Source organism: Rissa tridactyla, chromosome 9 (assembly GCF_028500815.1).
Source record: "Rissa tridactyla isolate bRisTri1 chromosome 9, bRisTri1.patW.cur.20221130, whole genome shotgun sequence".
In the NCBI taxonomy this organism is placed as follows: domain Eukaryota; kingdom Metazoa; phylum Chordata; class Aves; order Charadriiformes; family Laridae; genus Rissa; species Rissa tridactyla.
In genome coordinates, this window is record NC_071474.1 from 24520244 (window position 1) to 24535536 (window position 15293).

At 56.5% G+C, this 15293-nt stretch overlaps 1 protein-coding gene across 1 annotated transcript in view; it reads right to left on the reverse strand.

The window, feature by feature from the left end:
* The window catches only part of CSPG4 (chondroitin sulfate proteoglycan 4), a 28330-nt gene extending 14624 nt beyond the window's left edge, over window positions 1-13706 (reverse strand). Inside the window, exon 1 of the mRNA XM_054213862.1 lies at window positions 13543-13706. Within this exon, the coding sequence (XP_054069837.1) occupies window positions 13543-13630 (88 nt within the window). The 5' untranslated portion in view covers window positions 13631-13706. The remainder of the gene's footprint in view (window positions 1-13542) is intronic.
* Window positions 13707-15293: the final 1587 nt, after the last annotated feature.

Genomic DNA, 15293 nt, shown 5'->3' on the forward strand with positions numbered 1-15293 from the left:
TGGTGTTTCTCCTTGCCCCTGCGGTATTGAGAGGAACCTCTCGGCCAGGGCAGATGCAGTAGCGCCTGTCATCAGGCCAAGTTCCCGAGTGTTAGGAGGCAAGACGTTACCCTAATGAGTCTTTCCCACTTCTGCCACAGCCATCTCCCTTTGGAGTAATATGATGCCTTCCAGTGTCACGCCTTGGCTGGATGCCCTTTCTGGTCCCAGTCACTGCTGAACAGAGAGACGCTGCACGGGAGTCCTGGGGATGTCACCAGGTCAGACAACACCGCGTTCTGCTCCTCTCCCTATTTTACATCACTTCCTAACAGCTCTCCATATCACCCAGACATTGCTGACCTTCACCTTGAAGGTGGCTGCTCCGTCAGTGCTGGAGGGAAAACACGCCTGTGCCTGCGCTCCATATGTGGATGTGAGACTGTACGGAAACCTCAGCTCAAACTGGGTGCCTGAAGCTGCAGCTGGAATGTGTTCAACGCCCAGTATACACCAGCCTTACAGGGACTCAGCGCAATGGCATGCGGTCGTGAAATGAAAGACTGTGTCACAGGGCATATGTGGGAGAGGGCAGAATTAAAAGCACAGGGAGCGGCAAGGCTTAATTTTAGAGCACTTATGCTTTTTTGCTGGCTCAGTATGTGCATTGCACAGATGTTATATGTATGTGTCTGGGATGCACTGCCACCCATTCCTGTTAGCTCCAGAGCATCCTGTGGCAGAGTTAACCCCATGCTTGCAGGGCGAAGCATAAAGGTTCGGAAGACCTGTAAGTTGTAAATGTTTGGCGAGGATATGTCAGAGGGGTGAACACACGCATTTTCAGCCCATATGTAGTCAGAGGCTGTAAAGCCTTCTGTGCTTGAGTTCATATGTGTGGAGCTTGCCTGCTATGCTTCACTATGGCACTTGTCATCGCTTGGATTTGGGGTCCCACAAGCACTTTGAGGTGCTATGGGGCAACAAAGATGAGTCTTTGGCTTCTCCTAGGGTCCCAGCCCAGCCCCTCCTCTATTTTGGAGGAGGCAGGGATGGAGGGTGGGTGCTGGGATGAAACCAGCCTCCTGCATGGTGAGGTCGGGGTGTAAACCAGTCCCCTCTGCTCTGCTCTGGTGAGCCCCCACCTGGAGTATTGCATGCATCCATCTTTGGAGTCCTCAGCACAGGAAGGACATGGATGTGTTGGAGCAGGTCCAGAGGAGGCCACAAGATGCTCCAAGGTTTGGAGCCCCTGTGCTGTGAGGACAGGCTGAGAGAGTTGGGGGTGTTCAGCCTGGAGAAGAGGAGGCTCTGGGGATACCTTATAATGGCCTTCCAGTACCTAAAGGGGGCCTACAGGAGAGACGGGAAGGGACTCTGTCAGGGAGTGGAGTGATAGGATGAGGGGGAATGGTTTAAAACTTAAAGAGGGTACATTTAGATTAGATATTAGGAAGAAATTCTTTGCTGTGAGGGTGGTGAGCCCCTGGCCCAGGTTGCCCAGAGAAGCTGTGGCTGCCCCATCCCTGGAGGTGTTCGAGGCCATGTTGGATGGGGCTTGGAGGAACCGGGTCTGGTGGGAGGTGTCCCTGCCCAGGGCAGGGGATTGGAAGTAGATGATCTTTAAGGTCCCTTCCAACCCAAACTGTTCTATGATTCTAAACACCCATGTGTGCTCTTACAGCTGCTTTTTTCCCTATTGCCCAAATTTCTGTGGGGCTGACCAGGGTGAGAAGGGATGGGAACAGGGCAGGCTCCCCCCTGCTCCACCAGGCAGGCTTTGCTCATGGGTTGGTGCAGCAAGAGAAAACCCAACCCCAGGCAGCCACAGTCAGGGAAGGTTTGAAACCAGCCTATCGTTAGAGGTGATGGTGAAGGTTTACCTGGCCTGGGCAGAGTTGGAACACTGTGCTTTTGTCTTTTTGCATTTTCTTCTAAACCGAGCTCTGTGATGTCCTGCCTAGAGCAGGGAATGATTTTTCTGTGGGGTCTGGGCAAAGAGGTCTCTCCATCCCTGAAGGGCTCAAACTTTCACTACCCATCGCTGGCAACAGAGAAAGCGCCTCATGTTTTTCCTGGGGTCTGGGAGAATAACGTGGGTGTTGCAAGGACCATCACCACACCCATTCCAGGCAGGGAAGTGATGGCAGCATGGAAATATCTAGCGCTTGCTTTAACAGTAAGCCCTTTGCTCAGCCCATCGTTACTCAAGCCAGCTCATTTCCTGGCCCTTGTGCCTGCCCTTGGCATGGGGCACTTTGGCTTCCTTGTCCTCTTTGGACTAGTGACTCAGAGGAGCTTTGCTATTCTTCACAGGGTCATGAAGGGCTCTGTCTTCTCCTGACCTGCTCCCTCCTTCCAGTGGTCCCTGCAAAACCATCCAGCTCCGGCATGCCTTGCTTGGTAGCTGAGGGTGGTGGGTGCCCTGCCTCGGGCTCTCGGCACCACCTTGTCCCAGTGTTTGGGGAGCAGGAACAATGGGGCACATTGGGAATTTTCCTCTCCCTCCTTGCACGGATACAGGCAGCCGTGCTCGTGCCCCAGCGAGGCGTGCACACATATGTGCAATATATCGTGGTCCCCGGAGACATCGCATGCATGTTTGTGCTGGCTCCCATCGAGGTTCTCCCCATGCGTGCATGTCTGTGTTCCAGCTCCTGCTGGGATTTTGCTTTTCTAGCTTCCCTTAATCCCAAAAATGTGCTCTTCAGATGGGCACCGAGTGGCTGCTCTCATGAGGAGGGAAAGCTTTGCTGGGGCCAGACCCATCAGCAGTTCCTCGGCCAGCCCAAAGGCTGGGCAGCATCTCCCATGGGTGCTGGGAATCATGTTTTGGGGCTGAAGGAGCCAGTCCAGCACAGCCAGCCTGTTTTCCGGTGTAACAAGGGGCAGTAGCTCCTGCAGCCAGCACATTTTGTCCTGCCTCTGTTCTCCCAAAGCTGCCAGAGATGCTTTTCTTCTCTTTCTCTCATAAAATGCTACTAATAAAAAGTTAACAGAAGTGCAGATGCCCAGGGGAGCAGTGCTGTTTGCTAGGGGAGGGAGGAGGGACCCTTGCCCGGCTCCAGGAGACATGGATTTTTCTCCGGCAGCAGCATGGTGTGAGTTACTGCTGTTTGTCTTCCCAAATTCCTGCTTTATTTCAGGGCCACGCTCTTCCTCGGCGCTGCAGCCTGGCCGGGATGGGAACACTAAGCTGTGGTGTTTCTCTTTCCCAAGGGAGTTGCAGCTTTTCACCTCCTTCTTCCCTCTTCCTCACCTCCCCCCCCACCCCATGTTGCAAAAGATGCAGAAAATACAGCTTGATGGATTTTGTGGTTGGTGTTTTTTTTTTTTTTTTCAAACGCATTTTGCCCTGGAGGAGCCTCTGTGGGGCAGGGTGCACCATCCCAATGGATTGCTTGGGTGGCAGCTCCGATTTGCGCATGCACAGAGAGAGCAGGGACACTTATCCCACTCCCCGGGGTACCCAGACATGTCCGAGGGCTGGCTGTGACTGAGCATCCCGGGATTACCCCATGCAGATGCACTCCCATGCCCCAAAAGCACCTTTCCCAGGTGATCTAAGGATGCCACGATCGCACCATGGGCATGTGGTGCCCCAAGCCAAGCCTCATCCATCCCTGGATGGGGATGCCCGAACTGGCCCTTCATGGGGAGCAGCAAGTCCCCATGTCCTGGCTGTAGGTGGGGATAGGCACCCCAGCCATCCTGCTGACCTTGGCTAAAAATAATCAACGTTCCCAGCTTGCCGTGTCCCACAGGAAATCGCTGCCCCTGCCTTGCCCAGGCAATGGAAAGGCATTGACAAGGCGAGAGGGGCCTCCGTCACAGTTTCCGAGCAGCCGGCCAGCAGCCAGCAGATTATAGGCTGCAGTGTCATTTGGAATTCGTTGGGTTTTTTTTTTATTTTTTATTTTTTTGCTTTGAAAAAAACAAGGAGACAAGCCAAAAGCTCTGAGCGAGGCCCTGGGAGTGCTCAGCTCTTCCCGGGGCCGGCAAACAAGCGAGGGCTCTGTGTGAGCCAGCGCTGTCCCAGCACCCGTCCCGGCACCAGCCTCAGCCACCAGCCATGTGCCGGGGCCGGGACGCGTTGTCCCCTCTCCTCCTTGGTCCTCCAGTTGAAAACATGTCATGTTTGGCCTCTCTAATTGCTGGTTTTTGGTGTTCAGGGAGTTTTTTGGCACCCCAGCCCCAAAGCGAGCCGGGACCAGCAGCCCAGGGAGCAGAGCCTGGTGCTGGGCAGCACCGTGGAGGGGAAGAGATCCACCTCCGCCCTGGGGGTCTCCAGGCTGGGGGGCTCCCAGGGAGCTCTGAGGCTCCGCAAAGCCAGTTTGGGATCTCCTCCATGTTTTAACATCTCAGCACACAAACTTTTCCCACCTCCTCCTCAGCACGTAGGAGGACAGAGGAGCCAAGTCGCAGATCAGGCGAGGGAAAGCGCTCGCAGGACTTGGCAGGAGGGTTTGCGGAGCCGACCGGCACTGGATGTGATGGTTTTTCAGAGGGGGAGACAACTCCTCGGGGTGCCGGGGCAGTGAGAAACGGTGGATGGATGCTTTCCCTGCCAGCAGACTTAACGGCATCCCCAGCCCTGCCTGTGGGATGGCTGGATGTGTTTTTGGGGTGTGCATGAGGAGGTGCAATCGGGGCATGGGGGATATAAACGAGTCCCCAAGGGGCTGCAGGGACCCCCATTGCTCTGTCCGGAGCGGGACGCTGACGCTGAGCAGGGAGGAGTGGAGCACAGAGCAGGGAGCATGGCACCAGGGAGGGGCTGGCTGCTCAACAAGGCTTCATTCAGGCTGCGGTGGGGGCCAGGTGGGGGCCAGGGCTGGTGGCCCATGTGTATTTGCAGGGAGGGGACTGGAATTCATTAAAACAGCTCTTTAATTACTGGAGCGGGTGCCAGGAGAGCCCCATGCGAATGCACAAGCCCCCCCTTGAAAGGCTCTCTGTCTTTGCAGCCGCTTCCCGCCCCAGACACACCGGTTTTCTGACAGTGGAAAAACAGCCGGGGAGTGAAGGCTCCTTGTTGCCCGAACAGCCCCAAGCTTGTTTGGCCGCCAGTGTGGCCCATCCCGCTGGCTGCCCTCCTTCCTGCCCGCTGGATGATGCCAACATGCAGCCCCTCTGTCAGCAGCATGCCCGGTGCTGCTGAGCCCCCATCACCGGCACGGGGTGATGGCCAGCCGGGTGCATTCCTCCTCCACAGCGTCAGGAGCTTTGTTTCGAGGCCCTCTAAGTTGTTTGGGGTTGTGTTTTCTATTTTATTTTAATGACTTTATAAGGTAGCAAGCTTGCCTGTCTCCAGCTGAGCTGCGCCACACCCCCCCGCTGTGCAAACACTGGAGGGACTGGGGGGGATGCAAATATTGGGGGGACTCAGGGACAGCCACCCAGCCCTGGGGTTGCTACTCAGCAGCTTGAGCCCCTCCTGCTTCCCCCACAGCATGTCCATGAGGTCCCATTCCCACTCCAAAACACACGCAGGGTGGGCAGGACCAGGCCTCCTACCTCCGCTGTGTGTGGCCCAGGGTTTCATTCTCCCTAATCCCGAGCCGGGCTCTGCAATTCCCAGTGGGACCTGCCGCCCACTGCACCCTAGCTACATCCTGTCTGGTGGTGGGGCTGGGCTGTGCCCCCGTCCTCACGCGGGGCAGAGGGCCTGGGGGGGGTGGGGGGGAGGAAGGGATCCGATGGGGCTTTCTGAGAAAGGCTTCATTATGTTACACATTCCCTTCATTTTACGGTGCTGTTTTATTTAGGGCCAGGGAAGGAAATGAGCAGCTTGAGAGGCAAGCTAAGGCAAACACAGCCACTGTGTAGTGGCCCTTGGGTTTGGCTGGAGCTTTGCTGGGAGGAGGGGATGCCAGGGGGACACACTGGGGTACCGCCGCCTTCAGGGATGCTCAGAGACCTGAGTGGGTGTCTGTGAGGAGGGCTGAGCACCCACCTGGGTCTCCGCAGTGAGGAAATCCCAGTGCAATGGAGACGGGTCACAAGTGAGCTGGTCTTGGGATGCAGCGATGGCATCTGAGCCTGGTGGGGACCTTGGGTACATCCCATGGTCCCCCTTGTGCTGGCAGGACCCTCCTCTGCAGGCAGCACAGAGTTGCCTCCAGGATGGGCTCAGGCATTTGGGACGGGGCAGAACCAGACCAGCAAATGGCCCCTGCCCCGGAAAAAGCCTCTCCCCACTCCTGGGGTTCAGCCCTGAGATTTACAGGGTGGGTTGTCACGGACACAGATCCATCAGAGGCACAGAGCGCTTTTTCTCTTTAGCCCCACCTCCAGGTTTTATCCTCCGTGACTCCAGACGGTGATTGCAGCTCCCACACCCCGAGCCAGGGCTACGCATGCTTTTCAAACCCCGGCGATGAGAATGAGAGCTTGGGTTCTCACCTCCCACCATCCACCTGGCCCTCCATCACAGTGGCGCTCCCCAGGGCCAGGGCCGATGCTTTCCAGGAGTGCCGGACAGCGGAGATTGCTGGAAAACTGCGCCTGAGAAACTGCCAGCAAAGCCACAGCCCATCACTCTCCTCAGGGTGGCTGATGGCTGAGTGCTTGCCAGAAGTGGCCATCAGCCTTGTTTCAGGTGCAGAAGGAGAGCCCCTGGGCTGGGGTGCTCTGCTTCATCCCTGTCCCTATCCTGTCCCGCTGGCCCCTGCTTCCCGAAGATCATCCTCCCCTACCTCTGGCTGCACTGTGTCGCTTTGAAACCTCCGCCTGTGTTTATAAATCCAATTCCTCCCCCCATTCCCCTGCCAGATGTTCTCCCCTGGCTCCTGCCTGACAGCTTCAGGCGGGGTGGGGGGTGGGGGGGAAAAGCCTTTTTGCAGCCCACAGACTTTGGGGTCAGGGAAAACATGCCCCCTGCTAATTCTGCGATGCTGGGGTGGGGGGCTTGCTTGTACCATCCCCTGTCCTGCCAACCCTCGACCCTGTGCCCAACACACATGCCCACTCCTGCCTGCCTCCCCCATCCTTACAAAGCAAGCGTGAAGGAGCTGCTATAGCTGGAGGCCATAAAATGGGATCCAGGAGGCTTGGCTGGAGCTCTGGAGCTCCAGTCCTTGCTTCTCAGGCGTGGTTTTATGATGATTCAAGCAGCCCTAAAGCTGATGGTATTTCCTGCGCTCTCCTGCTCAGCCAGATGCAGAACTGCGGAGGGGAGGGCAGGGAGCGGAGAGCTGGCACTGCCACTGCCCCAGACATGCATTGGCTGCACCCCGTTACAAAGGTCGCAGAATTGCTGGGAGTGGGGGGCATCCCTAGGGCCAGAACCCCAAAGCCCATCGCGAGCCGGAGGAGGGATGGAGAGCTTTTAATGACATGTGGCACAACGACTCTTGAGGGACTTTGAGGAATAAGCCCGTGCTGAAAGTTGGAGTTTTTGCCCTGAGAAGCGAAGCCAGGGGCAGGGTGGGGGAGAGGCGGGGAGACAAAGTGGGAGGTTTTGGGGAAGCAGGAGGCTCAATGGGGCTTTTGTGCCGTCCCCTGCAGTGTGACTCAGGCTCACTCTGGCTCCCACTGCCAGGAGGAGTTGGCCTGGAAATACTGTATCAGCCCCAGAGGACGTGGTTTCCAAACCAGCCCAAGTCAGGTTTTGTTCTATTTTTTTCCCCCCTTCTCTTTCTTCCTTTCTTTTTCCTTCTCCCAAGCTGTCTCCCCCTCTCTTGCTGACTGGCAGCTTTTCCAGCTCCACCCTGCACATCCCAGCCTCCGCTCCCACAGTTTTCCCTGCCCCAGCTCCGCGCCAGCTGCTTCCCACCCGGTGAGGGAACTGCTTGCAGGAGGGCACATGATGGCGTACAAAGGGACAATCCTGGCCAGCCCAACACTGGAGGAGCAGGGGGACGTTGGGGGAAGCCTGGGCTGGAGGCTGGGATACAGGGGAGCGGGGCACCCAGGGTGCACATCCCACCTGCAGACCTCCAAATCCCACCCCTGCCCACCCAACAGAGCCAGTCCCTGTTCCCAAGCCCGTCTCTGGCCCCAGCGGGGGGAAGGAGCCTTCCTGGGAGCAGCAGAGCTTGGTCAGGGGATGCTCACAGGCATCCCTGGAACAGCTGGACGTTACCGGACAGATCCTCAACAAACATCGAGGCCGCCGCTGGAGAGGGGCCCGTCTCCAGGCGCCTCCACTCAGATGTTTCCCAGCCTTGCTTGTCTCAAACGGCTCCTGAAGTGCCAAGATGGGGGGGAGGGGGCGGAATTATCGGCCAAAGTTGAGGCAAGGTGGGGGGGAAGGACAAGCACAAGAGGAGCATGCAGCCTGGCACACGGAGGGAGATGCTGAAACTCTGCAGGAGCTACCTGTCAGCTTTATTTTCGGCATCCAGGGGCAGGGAGGGAACTTTTAAAATGTGCAGCTCAGGGTGATCTGGCAATAGCCGTGCTGGCAGGGCAGCACCCACAGCACCTCGTGTCCTGCAGGGCTACAAGGGCCATGGCCAGAATAGGTTTTTGTCAATGCTGGATGCTATGAAGGGGCAGAGAAAAGTGTCTCCACAGACAGGGAGGGGTGTTTGCAGCATGGAAGGGGAAAGAGAGGATATTTTTTGCTCATCTGGGGGTGACACGCTAAATTGTCGGTCTTGCAGTTCTAACTGCAAAGAAAATGAATATTTTTTTCCTTTTCTAGACTCTAAATTTCTCTTCCCCCTCCTCTCCTCTCCTCTCCTCTCCTCTCCTCTCCTCTCCTCTCCTCTCCTCTCCCCATCCTGCCTCCCCTTCCCCACCTCTGTGATCCCGCCCCGTCTTTTCTATCTATGAGAAGCAAGTAGCAGGGTAATGTTTATAGAGAAAACAAATGCCTGCGCTATTTCTAGCATGGGGGGAACATATAGCTGTCCGCGGCGAGGGGTGTGGGGGTGTGGAAGCGGGTGTGCACATCCCCTCCCAGGGCTGCGGGGCAAGACAGGAGGCTTTTTTCAGCTGTGTCTACCTCAGGCCAAAACTTCCCTCACTCCTCCCCAGCTCCCAGAGGAAATGACCCCAGTGGGCCCAGAAATTTCTGTGGGATGGGATGCAGAAAGCCTTGAAGCCTGGTTGAAGCCCAGCCAGGGGCTGGGAAAGGGGATGGGAAATTCCTCCCGACCTCCCCTCACTTTCTGCTTGTGCACTGGGGGAATGTGGGGAGGCTTATGGCATGATAACAGATGGGGAGCATCCATTAACACACGGCAAGCAAATAGGGCCTCTGAACCCAACCCCCCCCCTACCCACCTTCCCCCCACCCGCCTGCAGCAGGGAGGAAAAACAACCACCAGAAAGCCAAGATTTGGACAAAAGAAGCAGCAGGGATCCACAGGGGCCATCCCGAGCTGATTCATAGCCCACAGCCAGTGAGTCAGGGTGACGGATGAATGTTACTTTTCTGTCTCCTTGGCATGGAGGCACATGATGGGACCGGCCACCTCGAAACCGTGCCATGAGTTTCTCCACTCCCATCAGTTTTTAGCAGTATCCCTGGGATGCTTTCTGTTTGCTACCGTCTGTCGGGCTGTCAGGCAGCCAAGAGCAGGCGCTGGGCGCAGGGCCGCTCCCAGGGGTATTGCACGGAGCCGTGCTCAACTGGTGCAAGCGACACACCCGAGGAGGAAGGACAGAGCATGGGAATTTATCACCGTCTTGGATCCAGGGCACGGGGCACAAACATCTTTCAACCCACCTCGCTGCTTGTTGGCGGGAGGATGCTCAGAAGCCCTATTTGGTCTGTCCTGAGGATGAACAACAGCTAATGAATGACAAACCGGGCGGGAAAGCTGCATCCTCCCCATCCTGGGGTTGGGAAGAGCTGTGGCAGCCCATTCCTCTGGTTTTAAGCCTGGCTTTGCAGAATCCAGGGCTGCCCTGGCGCTGGGCTCTGCTTTGCAAAGCAGCCTGCGACTTTGCAACAGGGCAAAGCAGGTTCTCCGGTTGTGCCACATTAATAAAAAGCCTAGAGTCCATTTACAAACTTCACAAGTAAAGTGAGCCTCACGCAGGCACGTCTACTCCCTCTGCAGCAGCTCGGGGAGAAAGATTGTAACACATTTCTCTTGATCCCAGTTTTTCTATTACATTTACCCTGGAAAAACTCTACAGGGCATCTCATCCATGTGCAGCGTGGCAGTGTGCAACCAAGTACCGGGCATGATGGAGACCGCTCAGGGAAGGGCTAGTTTGGGAATGAGGGGGCTCCAATGGGCACCTTCCTTGCTCTGTGTCTCCAGGAGGTTTGGAGATACGGGGTGGCGAAGGGGGTGGTTGCAAACTGGGCTGTGTTCCATGCAGACCTGCCGTGTACCTGCTAGGGTGACTTGGGCTCATGGACATGGCCTGGGATGCCCAGGCAAGACCTAGGAAGTGTACAAATATGAGCCAGGGAGTTTCTAGGACTTTCCTGTCTGAAGGCTGGGGGTGATGCTAACGCTTGGGGAAGCTGGCTTCCCAAAAAGGAGGAAAACCAGAGCCTGGCTCTTCCAGGCACCTGGAAAGGGCCGAGGGAGCGGTCCCTGGGAGCTGAGGCTGGGCTGAGCCAACGCCTGTTGCGAACAGTCTGTGCTTTGAGCTTTATTTAGGCACACAGACAGCATTAGCCTACTGCTTCCAAAGTCCTGTTACTGTCCAGCCTTCAGCCTGACGTTAGTTCCTCCGGGTGAGCTTAACCCTGTCCTGCGATCTTGGAGGAATGTTCTTATTATATTTTTGCCTGTAGCCCTCTGTTGCTAAATATAAGAATAAGACGAGAATATTCCTCCCCGATTCCCACGATACCAGTTTGCATTCTCCCCCCTTTTCAGCCTTTTTCCTGTTCTTTCTCATCAGCTGGAAACTTTTCCAGCTGCTTGGAGCTATGACCTCAAAACATGTGGTGCATTCACAAAAAAGAAAGTTTGGTTGGATTTCCAAAAGTGGAGGAGAGGAATAGCTGAGGCGGCTCCCTAGAGCCGATAACCCCCGCATAAGGCAGGAGGGGGCCCAGATGGGTACCCTGGGGCAGACAACCGTGGGTGCAGGTACCCTACGCAGGGCAGCCATGAACAAGTCGGGGTCACTCTCACCCTTCCGGGACCCCAGTCACTGGTGCTTGGGGTCCCCACCAGACTTGGGGGTCGCATGTTTGGCACACCCTTGCTGGAAGCTGTGGGAGAACACTGCCCACGGGGACCCTACACATCTGATTCCTTCTTCCCGCCCCACATCCCTCCTCATTACAACCCCCAGGGGAGAGGGTTTTTGGGGAAGGGGGAGCTCAGACTGGGTGACCTCACTGGGAACTGGAGGAGAGCGGGGATGGCTAAAAACAGTTTACTAAAGCTTCACACTCAGATGTCAAGAGGACAAGTTTCATGAGTGTTTTTCCTTTTTGATAGAATCTTTTATTTGTTGATGTGCACAGTGACTCTTTCCTTTTTGGGCTGGGCAGAATGCCCGGGCCCCTGAACCTGGGCTTGTAGGCAACTCAAAACACAGGCTTTGCCCCTAAAAATGAGCCTGTCCCCAGCCCCGTGCCCGTCGTGCCACTGGTGGCTGGTATGGCTCTCCCTGACAGAGATGGAGGCATGTCCCAGGGCAGGCAGCCCATGGGATCACCTGGGACTGGCACTGGTGGTCTCAGCAGGGATGGTCCTGAGGGGATGGGACTCCTGGGAGGCTGGTGCCCAGACCCAGGATTGCTGCTGGCTTCGGCCGGGCACAAAAATAGGTCCCAGCATCAGGAAATGGGTGTAAAACCCCTTTCCTTTCCCTGCCCCATGGGTCCATGCCAGGCGGATGCCCATTGATCCCTGGAGCTGTGCCTCTGCCATGGGTGGTGTTACCTGGGCGGGATGGTAGGTACCACATGCTGGTTTTAGGGGCTGCTCCAGACCATTCACCAAGAAAGAGCTCGGGAGTGCCAGGGCAGCCCCAGGAGCCACCCTGGACACCTGAGCGGGTAACAGCTCCGCGTGGTTAAATCCCTGCCTGGGATGGAAAGGTCAGGGCTGGAAGGAACACGACCACTTTGTTCATTAACAAAAGGCATTTTTTTCCACTCAGCTTGCCAGGCATTGTCATATTTTGGTGAATGGAAAATAAAAAGAAGGAACAAGGCGGGAGGGAAGGAGAGGCGTCGCATCCCTGGAGGCCACCTGCTCTCTGGGGAGGGAATGGGGGCAACAAGGGATCTGCGGGGATCTTGCAGGTGCTGAGGGCCACAGAACTGGGCCCTGGGATCTTCTTCCTCCTCCTCCTCCTCGCACCGACACAAGCTTGGAGGCAGAAGATAGTTGGGGAGCAAAAGACCAGAGGTGGTCAGTAATTCCTTTGCAAACCACTTGGACAAAGAAAGATCCTGCCCCACTGCTCGTCCCAGTCGCAGCACGCACGGGGAGGGTTGGGGAAGAGAAACTGCTCGGTGAGATGTTACATTATTTTGGGGGTGAGTTAGGGAAAAAAAGTGCTTTTTAAATCCCCTCCACTTCTGAAGCTGTGGATGCCACTGACTCAGTGGAAATGGTTGGTTAGACTCTGAGCGCAGCTTGGAGGGTCAGGCTAAAGTGCAGACCTGTCCTGAGCAGGATGAGACCCATGTCCAGACCCTGCAGAGCCTGCTGAGGCTCAGACCGTCACAGGTATATGCATCCCGCAGCAGGGGAAGGAACTGGAGGAAGAAGGCACAGGGAGGAGGCGCAGGGTGGGAGCGGGGCTGCAGGGATGGCCGTTGGGATGATGAGGCCAGGCACACCGCCATGCCACGAGCTGTGTGGTCAAACCCGGACACTTCTTGTGGAAAACTGGGTATAAATCACTGGCTCTGCTCCCTGCCCAGCCCGAGCCCTGCAGTAACCCCTCTGCCCAGCTCTATCCCTGTGCATCAGCCAGTGTCTCCTGCCCTCCCTCCTGCCTGGGATCAGTCCTGCGGCACTGTGGCTCCTTCTCCTGGGGGAGACCCTCAGCCCTGGATGGCCCCTGGTGCCCCATCACCCAAGGGGCAATCCTGCATCCCTCTGGGGCCATGCCGGCAGGAGAGGTGAGCCGTGGGAGCACAGGACAGACAGACAGACGGAGCAGAGCTGGAAGGTAACACACAAATGCTGCCTAGCTCCTTCCTTCCCACCGCCATCATCCAAGACCTCCGCTCCTCGGGTGAGAGGGGCTGCCCTCACAGAGAACTACTGTGGCAAGAACAAACACAGACTGGGAGGGCTGGCTCTCCCTGCCAGGACCGCGGGACATACTACGGCACAGGGCTTTGGTGTGCACACGGGGAGCAAAGCCCCATCCCACCCAGTATCAGAAGCAGCTGGGGCACGCTGCACCCCGAGAACCATGGAGGGTGAGCCACCCTGCTCCCTCCCTTGGTTTACCCCACAAGGCAACCTGGCCTAAACACCCTGACCGAAAACAGGCAGCTGCCTCTCCTCACTCCTGCTGGCTTTGCAACAGGCCCTCCTGCACCTTGGGGAGGGACAGCTGGGTCCCCATCCCTCCTAGCCCATCCTGTGCACCCAAACCCAAACATTTCCCCCCCCCCGCCCCGTTTCTCACTGCTCCATCCCTTGGGTGGGCTGGTGGGAGGGGGCTTACCTCCAACCAGGGGTCCTGCGCAGAGGGGCTGCGGGTGGCAGGCCAGCAGAAGCAGCATCAGCGTGGCAATGCCCCCTTGGGCACCCATGGTGTCCCCTGGGGCTGGAGCCACGGCTTGGGCTCCAGGCACGGCACAGCCTCCGCCAGCGCCTGCTTCCAGGCGAGAGCTGCTGCTACTACTATATTTAATAAAGCGGAGCGAGGGAGGGACCCGTAACTTCTCCCGCCTTTCAGATAGGAGGAATTCGCTCAGATTACAAAGTCAATTTTGTCTCTTAAAGGGCTAGAGGCCCCCGCCTGCCCACTACCCACCCGCCGCTCAAAGAACCCTTGTTCCCGCCAGGGCAAGGCGAGGGACGAGCAGCCATCAATGCTGAGGGAGGACAGACCCTGACACAGGGTGCCATGGGTGGTTCCTGAGGCAATGCCTGCTCCGGGCGAAGCTGGGCATCCATGGTTCTCCTGGCACTAGGCATTTTTGGGTTAGCACAACTGTCTCCTGGTGTCCATACAGACCCAAACAAGTGGCTGGGTGCCAAAGCCATGTTAGCTGTCCCCAGCCATCTCCTGTCGCTGTGCTGCCTGACAAAGTGACTCTACGAACCTCACAGCTCTCTCAGCAGGACTAAAGGCAATCGGGACAATCCTCAGCCCTCGGGGTTCATGACAGTCCAACCGTGCTAGCATGGCACTGGGAAAAGAGCTTCCTAGCTCCTCTCCCTGCTGCAAAGCCAATGCCACACGTTTGGGGCAAGGTCACAACCTTTCGGAGACACAGCATCCCACCTGCTCCTGGCACAATAGAGCCCTGGTGGGTTTGGGGGCTCTCCTTGCTCACAGTCTAGCTCGTCTCCCATCTCTCCATCCCCTTCCAAACACACTCCCAGCCTCCCACTTGGATCTTGTGCAGCACACCCCTCCTTCATCTTGGATGTCTATATTTCAGGTCCTTTTTCCCCTGTGCTGTGTTTCGCTGATGGATTATGTGCAGCCTGTTTCCTGCTGGTTTATTTCTAACCTCTTTAGGGCCCTTGGTGTGACTTTGCTGCCTTTGACAGCATTTGCAACACCTTCCAGCTTACAGTCATCTGCAAACATAATTAATTTGTTGTTTACTCTTGCTTTCAGCTCATTAATAAAGACATTAAATAAACCTGGGATGTGCTGTTTTCTCAGTAAGTTTTTATGAGCAATTATCAGGGGCTTGATAAGTTCATTAGCTAATTCTATTTAGTTTGGGGGTTACATGTTACGTATTATCCAGACTTGCTGATTTGTACAGATTCAATTTTGCCAAGTATTCCCTTTCCTGCTCTTTATCTCAAGGTCTGCTGAGGACCTCTGCGTTGCTTCGCTTTCTGTCTGTCCTCAGCAGTCCCCCCTCTCTTTGCCTTCTTAAGGGCTGATTGAGGGTTACAACATGCAATGCTTGGCCCTTTGGGTGTGTGTTTGACCTACGTTGTTTTTCGTGGGTAATAGGCAGGCTGAAAGTGTCCGGCCCTCTCCTGCCCACTTGGCACAGGGGGTCCCACTCCCCTCTCTGGAAGGATGCATCAGGACTACCGCTATCCCAGCAGAATCACCTCCAACCCAGCAGGACGACCTTCAAGCCACCAGCAAGCATCCCTGGGTTTGCTCCTGGCTCCCTGTCCCCATGCTTGCTCTGTTCTCTGTAGCACTGCGGACAAGCTACCAGTCACCAGGGGAACACCAGCCTCAGGCAGGGCTGGGGCAGCGGGTACGGCTCAAGC